This window comes from Lycium barbarum, chromosome 10 (genome assembly GCF_019175385.1).
Source record: "Lycium barbarum isolate Lr01 chromosome 10, ASM1917538v2, whole genome shotgun sequence".
Taxonomy (NCBI): Eukaryota; Viridiplantae; Streptophyta; class Magnoliopsida; order Solanales; family Solanaceae; genus Lycium; species Lycium barbarum.
The window spans coordinates 118,032,164-118,044,620 of NC_083346.1; the positions used below are offsets into that span (position 1 = coordinate 118,032,164).

General features: G+C 35.8%; 1 protein-coding gene and 1 long non-coding RNA gene across 2 annotated transcripts; both read left to right on the plus strand.

The window, feature by feature from the left end:
• Window positions 1–3,453, plus strand: LOC132615532 (DNA-directed RNA polymerases II, IV and V subunit 6A-like). The gene is made up of 6 exons (XM_060330134.1): window positions 1–126; window positions 2,391–2,424; window positions 2,519–2,694; window positions 2,801–2,852; window positions 2,962–3,029; window positions 3,131–3,453. Exons 1-6 carry the CDS (start codon window positions 95–97, stop codon window positions 3,198–3,200), a joined length of 432 nt encoding a protein of 143 aa, XP_060186117.1. The 5' UTR covers window positions 1–94; the 3' UTR covers window positions 3,201–3,453.
• A 1,099-nt stretch (window positions 3,454–4,552) lies between these two features.
• LOC132615748 (uncharacterized) lies at window positions 4,553–8,643 on the plus strand. The gene is made up of 3 exons (XR_009572818.1): window positions 4,553–7,993; window positions 8,091–8,424; window positions 8,575–8,643. It is a non-coding gene; the product is annotated as an uncharacterized LOC132615748 (long non-coding RNA).
• The last annotated feature ends 3,814 nt before the right edge of the window (window positions 8,644–12,457 follow it).

A 12,457-nucleotide genomic window follows, 5' to 3' on the forward strand; every position in this document is an offset into this window, starting at 1 on the left:
AACTCTATATATTTCCACAGAGCCTTGGTATATTTTCACACCTCTGCTATTGCCACCACCACCGTTTGGTTTGAGCTCTCAAGTGGAATAAAAAATGGCAGATGAAGACTATGATATGGACGGAGTGTAAGTACTATTACCATTTATTTTTTCATGGACGTTTTTTATGTGTGTAATGTTTTCTTTTTCACTATATACTTTTTTTTTCCTTCATAAAAGGTTTGCATCTTTCTTTTTGTGTTGTTATTCTTGGTGTTAGTAAGCCTCAAACTGTTGAGTATAAACGGGTTTAAATGTAAGAAAACGGATTATTATAGTAGTATGTACATAGTTGTCCGGATCAATAAGGTATATTAAGTTTATGGGTTCTTGATCATAATTCTTTTTGCTTATTTGAGTTATCAATAAAGTTATTTAGACATATTAAGTGAATTCTTAATAGGAAGACTGGTTCTGTGCTAAAATTACTGGGTTTTATTATTATTATTTTTTCCCTCGCATTTTAGGAGGATTTATAGTGTTTCCACACTCTCACTCCAGTGTGACTCGAACCCAGGACCTACCGGTCGTGGGTGGAGGTGCTTAACCACTGAGTTATCCCTCACTTGTCTACTGGGTTTTATTATAGCTCAGCCACTGTCGTGAATTATTTTTTATTTGGTTGTATGATTATTATACGTGTAGAATTTAATATTGGGATTTAGCTGTTCGTGTACTAGGGCCTACGTTTTACAGTTAATTATGAAAAGAAGTGATCTTTTTGGTCGAGAGACTCGGGACTCTTGTATGTAGGGATTTTTTTTTAAATCATAGGACTTGTTTCCCTTTATTGACTTCAGCAAAAAGAACAAGAACAAAGTTTGGGTGGGTGGGTTTTTTTGTTTTGGGGGGGGGGGGGGGGGTTGAGTGGGGTTGGGGGAGTATAATTTGAGAGATAGGCGTACCAATCCCTAATCGATATGTCTACCTGTTGGTGTAAAAGAATGAAAGAATACTATAGCTTATACAGTTCAGGGTGGATCAAAGTGGATTTCTGATGCCTTTAGCTGTCTGATTCTGAACGAAGCGATTTCACATTTGTCAAGTAGGTTGGTCCTCTGACCGGTCTTGGTAAACTCTCGAACATTGTAAAAACCATTTGCTGCCGATAAAACATGGATGTTTGGTAGGTGCAGTCATGAGTTTGAAGCTGGAGAAATTGGATTTCTCAGTTTTATAAAAAAGAAGCATATATTTTGGGCCAATATGTATTAGCAAAATTCATAAACAGTTGAGAACTGCCACTTTTTTAATTTTTTCTGAGCCTACTTTTTTTTTGAGTGTGAAATACTTGTGCTGCATGTGAACAGTCTTATTGAAGGATCTTTAGGATAAGGTAGAGAGGTGCTCTGTGGTAGTCCATCTTAGAGGATGCAATTAAATATAGATATATATCTTACAATAGAAAGACTAACAAATATTTGCTTAGAGGGAATAATCAAGTCTTTTTCCATCTAGTAGTATTTACGGAAATATGCTCTATAGTAAGACGTTTTGGAAGTTAATTAGGTATTGTCTATCTTAGTTGTAATAGGTTAAGTCTAAAAAAAATATTCGTAACGTTCTTATAGGTATTAGGTTAAAGAAGTATGTTCAAAATAGGATTAGAACTTATTAAGGGTATAAAAATTGTTCAATATAAGGATATTTTGGTCAACCAACATTTATATTCATGCTTTTAAAATAAATATAGATAATCTCTTTGGATCAAAGTGATTACTACATCTCTTAGCAATTTTGGAGCTTTATTGTAGTGTTTAGATGTTCCTGCATTGGTTAACTAGCTGCAACGAGAACATTCACTAGTGGGAATGGGAAAAGAGGGGCAGCAGTGTGGGTGGTTTTCACCACGGGGCTTTTGATGTTGTAGGAGCTTTCCTTCACTGCTCGAAATATGATTAATAGCTAATCGCATAATGGAATATGCCACCATTCACGAAGTCTAGTAACTTCTTGGACGTGAATTGAGTTTTATTTGAGATGAAGTCATGGGGCGCAATTAGCTAAAGGAGTTAAAGGTGAACTGTTGAAGTTTGCTCGCTAGAGTTTTGCAAACCTTTTGTATGCACATGCCTCAGAAGATGCATCATGTGGCACCATGAAGTCGAAAATTCTAGGGATTCTGGTATCTAGTGTTGGAGGCCGGCACATACCTTATGTATTAGTGCTGTTTCGACCTTGTTAGTTCTACAAGAAGTTATCTTTTATGGTTAAGCATTATAATTCTACTGGGTTCTTGTCGTCGTCCCTTGCTTATTTAGTTACTGTGAAGATGAATTATGTTGTCTGTTGGAAAGGTCATTTGGTCTCCTTTATATATGTTAGGCATTTAACTGTTTACATTGATGCAGATACGAGGATGAGCCCATAGAGCCCGAACCTGATGTAAGATAATTTCTTTTCATACTCCTCAGTATTTGAATGTAATTCATGTTGCATAACTATATTTATTATCAAACATTATGTGTCTCATTGTCAGGAAGTAGAAGAGATAGAAGAAGAAAATGGCAACCTTGAGGACGTACCAGACCCCCTATTGGGGGAAGGTGAGGAAAATCCAGAGCAAGAGCCTGTGGAGCGACCTCGGAAAACATCCAAGTATATGACAAAATATGAACGTGCAAGAATCTTGGGTACTCGAGCAGTCCAGATCAGGTCCTGGCACTATTCTTCCCTAATTAGCCTCTTTATAGGGGTTGTATTTGAACATTGAAACACTTGGGCTTTCATAACATGGTGAGTTCTTTTTGTGCTCATGCAGCATGAATGCTCCTGTGATGGTTGAGTTGGAGGGTGAAACTGATCCTCTTGAGGTAAAGATTGTTCTTTTATTCTACTTCTTATCTTCTTTCGGTGACTTATCAAGATTATCTGAATTATAATGTCTGATGTATCTTCCTTAATGTCCATTTGCTTTAAAAGATTGCAATGAAAGAGCTTCGAGAAAAGAAGATACCCTTCTCAATTCGTCGATACCTGCCTGGCCGAAGGCAAGACTTCACTTTTGTATTTAAGAATCTTTTTTTGTTCTCTTCCATCATCGCAGGCCTCTTCTCATTTATAATTGATCTTTATCTTTTCTTTATTCCAGTTATGAAGATTGGGGAGTCGATGAATTGATCGTTGAGGATTCATGGAAGAGACAAGTTGGAGGAGCTTGAAGGATGTTTTACATGCTGTCCTAAGTGCTTCTGCTTGTAGGCTTGGGAAGAACTATTTAACAATCGACTTTGCCCCTATGAAAATCAGAAACTAGATGTGAAGAACTATTGATGTAGATAAATGCTTGTGTGCTTCCTGAAGTTATTACTACTAGTACTGGTCTTGGCTTTCACATGTTTGTGGTCGAATAAACTGCAGCTTCTTGTTACTGTCTTAAAAATTAAAATAGTATTCTGCTATTTGATCGTACAAGGAACAGGCTGTGGAACGTTAAACTTTTACATAATATAGTGTTGGTTTATAGGCTTAAGGCGCAAATCACGCATAATGCAATATCCGGGGTTATAACATTAATGGTTTTCATGATTAATGCAAGGATGTTTGGTCTTTGATATAAAATTTTAGAAATTAAGTTAGTGTTTTGGTTTTTGAGATTACATTACAATAATAAAATTTCACAAGTGGATTTGGAGAGGGTAGAATCAAGAATGTATTCCGATCTTACTCCCAATGGAGTTTGGAGAGGGTGCATTAAAACTTGGGGAAAAATTCGAATGCAAGTTTAGTTATTTCCCATTTGTGTACCAGCCTACATAGTAGCAGGAAATCGGAAGGTTAAGGTAAAGTAAACCTGGGAAAAAAAATTGAATGCAAGTTTAGTTAATTTCCCATCTGTGTACCAGCATAAATAGTTGCACGAAATTGGAAGTAACTAGCTTTCAAATTTTGTTTCCAAGTTTTGCTTTACATAATACTAGAAATAGAGAGAATTCGGCAATCCAAATATTTAAGCAAAACCATTTATTTAAGGGAAAAGGATCAAATATATCCCTCTATTTTAGTTTAATAATTAAATATACCTTATGTTAGTCAAAATAGATAAATATAGCCTTTCCGTGAGTCAAAGTAGATAAATATACCCCTTCCGTTAAATAAAGTACACAAATATATCCCTCAGTTGACAGAATCCCCAATTCCACTTGATTTAACTATAAAAAAGAAAACATGCCCGACCTGCCCTGACTCGCAAATTAAATTCTTTCCACTCAAATATACCCACCACCACTACAACCGACTCAACACAACCACCACCACCACAACCAGTAAATTCTTCATAACCATATATCCTTAACCATGTCCTCAGACATCACTGAACAAAACAAAAAAGATCATTCGATCTCAGTAAATACATTAAATCCTTAATACAATATTGAATATCATATGCAAAATACCAGAGAAAGCATGATTGTCATTAGTCAAACATGATTATTATAATATTTCACACTTTATAAAATACTTAGGTATCCAACAGAGAGCTTTCTAGTAATTGCTTTTATCAAACCTTGTCATGCAGTAATCTGAAATTAAGGAGAGGTTTTCTTTTTGGGTGGGTGGGGGGTCGGGTTTGATGACGTCGGACATTATTGTCCGATTATAAATCTCTTTAAGTTATGAATAATCTCTCATCGTGTTTAATATTAATGAGCTCTTGCAATTTATTAATCTCTCAAGTTACTAATGATCTCTTGTGTTTTATATAATGTTCTCTTGGTTTTGTTATAAGTTTTTTTTTTTTTTTTTTAATGTGTAAAGTTAATGATCTCTTGCAGTTTACTCTTTAAGTTACTAATTATGTCTTGCACGTTATATAATGTCCTACACAGGCACAAAATACATATGCACGTCAGACACCTATGATGGGTTCCGGTCAGCAAGATATTGCTTCTGAGTTTGATAGACATCTGAGTTTGGTAGATTAGATGGTAGTTCTGATGGATTAAGTTATGCACGGATGATTTTGGTAGTTTTGGTGTTGCTACTTTTGGTATTGATACGTTGGGTTCTAGTTTTGATGGATTGAGTTCTGGTACTAAACTCGATGAGCGTTGTTTAGCGTGTGCATGGGCGGATTTACGTGGAGGGATATGGGTTCACATGAACCCATGTACCCCTCCCTAGATTATGTAAAGTACTGCAATTATTCCGATAAATTATTTACATTTTATGTGGGAACCCATGCTAAAGAGCATATCTTGGCCAATTGATGGTCGTGTGCGCCATTGTTAACCAGGTCTTGGATTCGAATACCATCCCCTCTCATATCGTTGAATCATATTTTTCTGTTGCTTTTTTGTTTTATTGTGTCTTTTTGGTCTTTTCTGTTGCTTTTTTGTTTTATTGTGTCTTTTTGGTCTTGTGTGTTTCTCTTTTACCTTTTCTTTCTTTCCCCTTTTGGTTCCTGTTTTGATGCTTCTCTTTTTTTTTTTGTCTTTTTCTTTGGTGATATTTCTCTTTTCTTTTCCTTTTTTGCTTTTCTTTTTAATTCATTCTTGAGTATTAAAATCCTTTTTAAAAAAAAGGAAATATCCACCTCTGCCCAGTTGTTCTCTCTGTCAAAATCTTTAGCAGACTTTTTCTCAATGTTATGGTCTTTCTTTTCTTCAATTTTTTTCTTTGATTCGTAAAGTGCGTTTTATCAAAAATGATACTATTATTAATTGCCTTCAAATATAAAAAGTCATTAAGAACAATTAAAAGCTGAATCTGTGTGATAATGGAGTATTAATTATAGTTTACTTGTCAAGTCGTTGCCATGACACAATTTTATGGCATTAAACGTAACGATAGTACAGTGCACCTATATATGCTCTTAAAATCCATGATACGCCTCTGCGGGCATGTTGAGGAATGATTAGAGAAAATTGAAACTCATTCGAAGAAGGTGGAGACATTGTTGACTAAGTTAACAAAAGCATGAATTATTTGATAAAGATACGGAAAGTTAACTATGTGCCTCACACAACTGTAAGATAAAGTGGTGGATCCATATCTTACACTTTTGAATCCACAAATTTTGAGTTCACTTTTTTGTGAACTCACACAATTAATGTCAGTTGTGTGAGGCACATTTTACAATTTTTCGGAGATGATCACACAGTAATGCCAACATCGATGATTTGAAAGACGTGCAGCAAGAGAAGTTTTTCCTGTAGTTATATCAGCATTGAAAATTGGGAAGATGTGTATTAGGAATGTTGATCAAAGTTCGTGCAGCTTAACTCTAAAGAAGCAGAACATGACAAGTAAAAGTGAACAAAGAGAGTATATAACAATCTAAATACAAGTAATATTTGTTATTTTTTTTTATTTGTTCAAGTTTTGATGTACAGAGTTATTCGACACTCATATTATTTTTTAATGGTACTCGTGTATTTCGCAGCATTAGTCAAGGTGCACACGGTATCCCAACACCATAGTATTTATAACTAGCCTGCGAAATCAGATGATTCGAGTAAAACGTTGCTCAATCTATCCATTCAAACCAAATGATTATTTCTCTATCCTCCAACCTTCGAGGTATGAATGAACTAGTTGTCAATTGGATAATTAATTAACTATAGTACTACTTAGATTAAATAGAAGTGGTCCCCTCAGCCCGTTCACATCAAATCCATACCAAAATACATTCTGAATGAAGCCATTTCCCAGTTTTCAAAGTTGGATTAGTTGACCAGTCTTGGTAAACTCTCAAATCTTGTAAATATAATTTGCTGCCGGTAAAACATGGATGTTTGGTAGCTGCACTCATGAGTTTGAAGCTGGAGAAAGTGGATTTCTCAGTTTTATATAATAGAAGCATATATTTTGGGCCTATATGTATTAGAAAAATTCATATAGACAGTTGAGAACTGCCACTTTTTTTTTTCTTCCTATGAGCCTTTTATGTCTTTCTTTCTGAGTGGTTACTTATGTAGCATGCAGACAGTCTTAGTGAAGGACGGATACTGTAGAGAGGTGCTTGGTGAGCAAAACATTAAGCCAGCTTAGAAATTAGAAAGAAAAAAAAAGTGCATTTAGTAGGGTTCGACCCTACGAACTTAATTAAACCCAACAGTTAAGTTGGTGCTGCACTCGGTCTTATTTGATCACGTGTTCCTTAAGTTAATATTAGATATATTTTAAAAATTGTATACATAATATATCGAGTTTAGTCGGATGACTATGGATTTACGTGAACCATTTTTTCTACATAAATTCACCTCTGGGTGCTCTATAGTGGTCCTAATACAAATGATGCAGTTACTGAATATCTTGTTAGATACCTGCAATTAATGGGTAATACCTTTGGCTCAAAGTGATTACTGTGTCTCTTAGCAAATTTGTAGCTTTGTTTGTAATGTTAAAATGCTCCTGCGTTGGTTAACTAGCTGCAACCAGAGTACAATCTCTAGTGGGGATGTGGATGGTGGGGCAGCAGTGTGGGTGGTTTTGGTTATAGGGCTTTTGATGTTGTAGGTACTTTTCTCCACTGCTTGAAAGATGATTAATAGCTAATCGCATGATGGAATATGCCAACATTCAGGAAGTCTATTAACTTCTTGGACGTTAATTGAGTTTTTAGGGAGCGGCAGATTAAGATGAAGTCATGGGGTGCATTAGCTAAAGGAGTTAAAGTTGAAGTTTGCTTGCTAGAGTTTCTCAAACTTTCTGCATGCTTATGCCTCATAAGATGCATCTCATGGAACCATGAAGTCACAAATTCTGGTATCTAGTGCTGGTGAATGGTGGCTGGCACTGACCTTATGCATGAGTATTGTATTTGTATTGACCTTCGTCGTTCTGAAAAGAGTTATCATTTATGGTTAAGCATTATTTTACTGGTTTCTTATTTAGTTATTGTGAAGATGAATTATGTTGAACTGTTGGAAAGGTCATTTGGTCTCTGTTATATATATTTAACTGTGTACATTGATGCAGATACGAGGATGAGCCCATAGAGCCCGATTTTGATGTAAGATAAATTCCTCTCATACTCCTCAGTGTTTGAATGTAACTCATGTTGGGTAACTATATATTGATTATTTAACATTATTGGGTTTCATTGTTAGGAAGGAGCAGAGGTGAAGAAGAAAATGGCAACCTTGAGGACGTATCAGACCCCCAATTGGGTGAAGGTGAGGAAAACCGGAGCAAGAGCATGTGGAGCGACCTCGGAAAACATCCAAGTATATGACAAAATATGAACGTGCAAGAATCTTGGGTGCTCGAGCACTCCAGATCAGGTCCTGCCTCTTTTCTTCCCAAATTGAGCCTTTCTGTATGGGGTTATATTTTGAGCATTGAAAACTTGGGGTTTTCATAACATGATAAGTTTTTTTATGCTCATGGAGCATGAATGCTCCTGTGATGGTTGAGTTGGAGGGCGAAACTGATCCGCTTGAGGTGAGACCATCCTTTTATTTATTTTTATTTTGCCTGCACTCAGTGACTTATCAAGAAAAAATGCATCTGTATTGAATGGAATACAAGAGTCTGTCTTGTGAAGTTTATATGATGTCTGATGAATTTATATTTGATGTGCATCTTCACAAGATTGCAGTGAAAAAGCTTCAAGAAAAAAAAGATACCCTTCACAATTCGTCGATACCTGCCTGATGGAAGGCAAGACTTCCTTTTTTATGCTTAGTAACTTCTGTGTTGTCCTATCATTACTCGTTCCTCCTTAATTGAAATAGCTATCTTGTCTTTGCTTGTATCAGTTATGAAGATTGGGGTGTCGATGAATTGGCCGTTGAGGATTCATGGAAGAGACAAGTTGGAGGAGCTTGAAAGATGTTTTACATGCTGTCCTAAGTGCCCTCTGCTTGTAGGCTTGTGAAGAACAAGTTAATCTATCAACTTAGCCTCTATGAAATCACAAACTAGTTGTTAAGAACTTATTTGATGTAGATAAATGCTGTGTGTGCTCCCTAAAGTAATTATTACTAGGATTAGTCTTGGCTTTCACATCTTTGTGTTCACTACAGACTGCGACTTCTTTTTACAAGCTTAAAAATTAAATTAGTATTAGTACAGGCTGTGGAACATTAAATAGTGTTGGTTTATAGGCGTAAGTTGCAAGTCACGCATAATATAATGCAATATCCGGGTTATCACACAAAGGTTTTCATAATTAATGCAAAAGATGTTTGGTCTCTGATAGAATTTTGGATGATTAAGGTAGTGTTTTGCGTTTCTGAGATTACATTCTACGTTATTAATATGTACTTCTAGGATCTTCAACTCAGTGAGTGGCAGCCAAAATTAAAAAAATCTGCCAACAACAAATATAAAAGATCGAAGAAATACTATTTAATGGAAAATTACTTCAAAAGGGAGCTGCATAAAGACGCTTATATAAGAATATTTCGTTGAGCAAATGATTCCGAAAGGCACGTACACAAATAACTTGCATTATTATTTATTGAATAACTCTAACTCCTTACATTATTATAACAGATATTGATATTGTTGGACTAAAACAGTTTAAAGATAATTTTATCATGATGGAGCAGTTCACTGAATTGCCCTTCTTTTAGGGTGGTCTTTAAATTTTGCCCTCATATTTGTGGTCTTTAAGTTTTGTCCTTCGCTTGGATACCTAAGGTTCTGGGTTCGAATCCCTACTCAGACATAAAATAAATTTGACAAGGCAGGACTGGGGAAGTGTATGCCGGATCCGGCATACAATCCTTAAGGGAAAAACTAAAGTTATGTCGGAGGGGCATAACTTTTCCTCGAAGTATAGTTTAGTTATGACTTAGGGATAGAACTTTTTCTTTAAGGAACTATGTCTTATGGGGAAAACTTTTAATTAAGGTATAACAAAAAATATATCTCATAAGACAAAAATTTTCCTTAAGGCATAGACTTTGCCTTATAAGGCAAACTTTTAGTTATGCCTTAAAAAACAATTCGTCTTATGGGGCATATTTTTAGTTATGTCTTATGAGGGCACACTTTTAGTTAAGGCATAACTAAAAGTATGTCCCATAAGGGGGAACTTTTCCCCAAAGACATAACTAAAAGTTTACCTTGAAAAGTAAAAAAAAAAATATATATATATATTAGAACCCGTATTTTTGTACAGTGGAATAATCCGGATTTATTTATGATAAGCTAAGGACAAAATTATTTCGGGATTTGAAGTCGGGACTTTTGACCGTTGATTTTCTTTTGAGACATAAGTTATATATATGAAATTGATGGCATTGAACACTTAGGGAAAATTGGGACCACAATTCATAAAATTGGAATTAAAAATCTTGCAAAAAAATAAATCTATGTGGCCGTGTGCAATGGGTTGGTCCCACACATTGTGTGGCCAATTTTAATTGGTCCAACACATTGTGTGGGCCAAAGACTTGTATAAATATTTTATGGACACTTAAAGATGACCTCTAAGTCATCTTTATTCTTTTCCACACTTAGAAAAAAGAAAGCAAGAAGTTGAAGAACCAACCATGGCTCTCGGCTAGCACATGGAAAATCAAGATCATTTTTTTAGCCTCTTCAAAATTTATTCCTTGGTACAAACCCACTAATTTAAGGTCCCTAAGTAACTTGGAAGCATTGTTGGAGTGATCAAGTCCTTCATTCAAGAGATTGCAAACCCTAACCCCTTTGTGGAGTTGAAGAAGAAAGGTAAGTTTGATCTTGTTTATTGTGTTGTGAACATTTTATTCATGTGGTAGCATGTTAATATGGATGGAAATCATGAAATATTGTATGTTGGAAGTGGGTTTTGTGATGGGTGTGTTGGCCGTGTGAAGTATGATTGTCTTGTGTGATTGAGTTGATAAATTAGTTCCTTGTAGCTTGTTGATTGTTGTAGGGTGAAGAGATAGATTAGAACCATCTAAATGTGTATATGTATAGATGTGGGTGTAGCCGTATATATGGTCCCAATGTGTGTCAAAGAATGAATTAATATCTCTTAGCATTTTAATTGTCGTCGTTATGAATTTTAGTTGGAATTGAGCATTTAATGACTCAAAAATGATGTTGGAAATGTAGGGGCTAATTTAAGGCTTATTTTACGTTTGATGTAATTAGTATATTTTATGAGAATGATATCGCTATATTGTGGATTGTGATATAAAACATGAATTGAAATCGAGGAACGTGAAAAGAGGGTTGTTTCGGTTTTAGGGGCTGCTCACGGCTAAGGGGGCTGTTTTCGGCCAACATAAAAAAAAATGTGTTAGTATGGATTTGGGTTGATAATCGAATGTATGAACGATATTGTGACTTGAATGTAAGCCATAGAATTGAATAATTGGAAAGTTGTCGAATGGCGTAAAAGAGAGCTACTATTATTATTTTGCCTTTCGAATTGATTATCGATGCTGCTAGGTTGGTTATTGTGGTTGTTGTTGTTGATTTTGAGCGAGTTGAATTCTCAGGATGGCCTAGTTACAGGGGAAGTGCTGCCGAATTTTCTGTAGAATTTAATGATTAGTTGGAATGAATGACTAAATGCCCTTATATAATGTTTGGTATTCGTTGGCGTATTTGTAGACCTTGGGGAGCCCGAAGCCTAGTTTGGACTTAGCTTGAGTTGTATCATATTGGAGAGCGTTTGAGGTATGTAAAGTAACCTTTCTTTTTGGCATGCCTTAGTTAAAGTAGGCCATGATACGAGCCTCTAGGAAACTCTATTCTCGCAAATCCGAGCTTGTCTATGATTCGTATTTGTTTCCTTGGTATTCTTGGGCGCATATGCCATAACATTGATCCTTATATCCTTGGAGTTTATAATTTGTAAAGATTTCATGAAAGTTGATTTTTGGTTTCAAAGCTTGTTCTTTAGCGATTCCAAAAGTTCAAACGCCCATAACTTCCTCAGAAAAGCTCGGATTGCTTTGAAATTTTCGTAGGAGTTCGTATGATATAAAATGAGTATGTTTTTCATAGGCGGGCTCAGTTCGGGTCTATACTCGTCCGTGGGTCCCGCGACGTCCTTTATGTAATTTCGGTAACTTTGGGAAGAGAACGTTGCAATTATTGTTCCGATTTCAAATATGGCTATTTTACTTATCTTTTGGATTTATGATAATGATTTTATGCATATGATTCCTCACTACTCCGCTCGTGCCCTATGATATCGTTCGCCGGTTCGGTTGTCGTGCGTATTATGATACATTCCGGTGTTATGCTGTGTTTATGGTTCACCGCGCTCCTCGCTCGAGGGCCGAGTTCCATATATGTTTGGTGTTATGCTGTGATTGGCGTTATGCTGTGTTGTGATGTGTGCCGGGGATTCGGAGATTTGAAACTTTCTGGTGTTATGCTGTGTTATGGCGCCATCGACAGGCGGGCGACCATATTTTCCTGTGCCCTATGCATAATTTATACTTTGGAAATAAACATTTTTATATTTTTGGATATGTATCATTTTCCATACTTCTGATTCGATTACTGTTCAAGACTTATT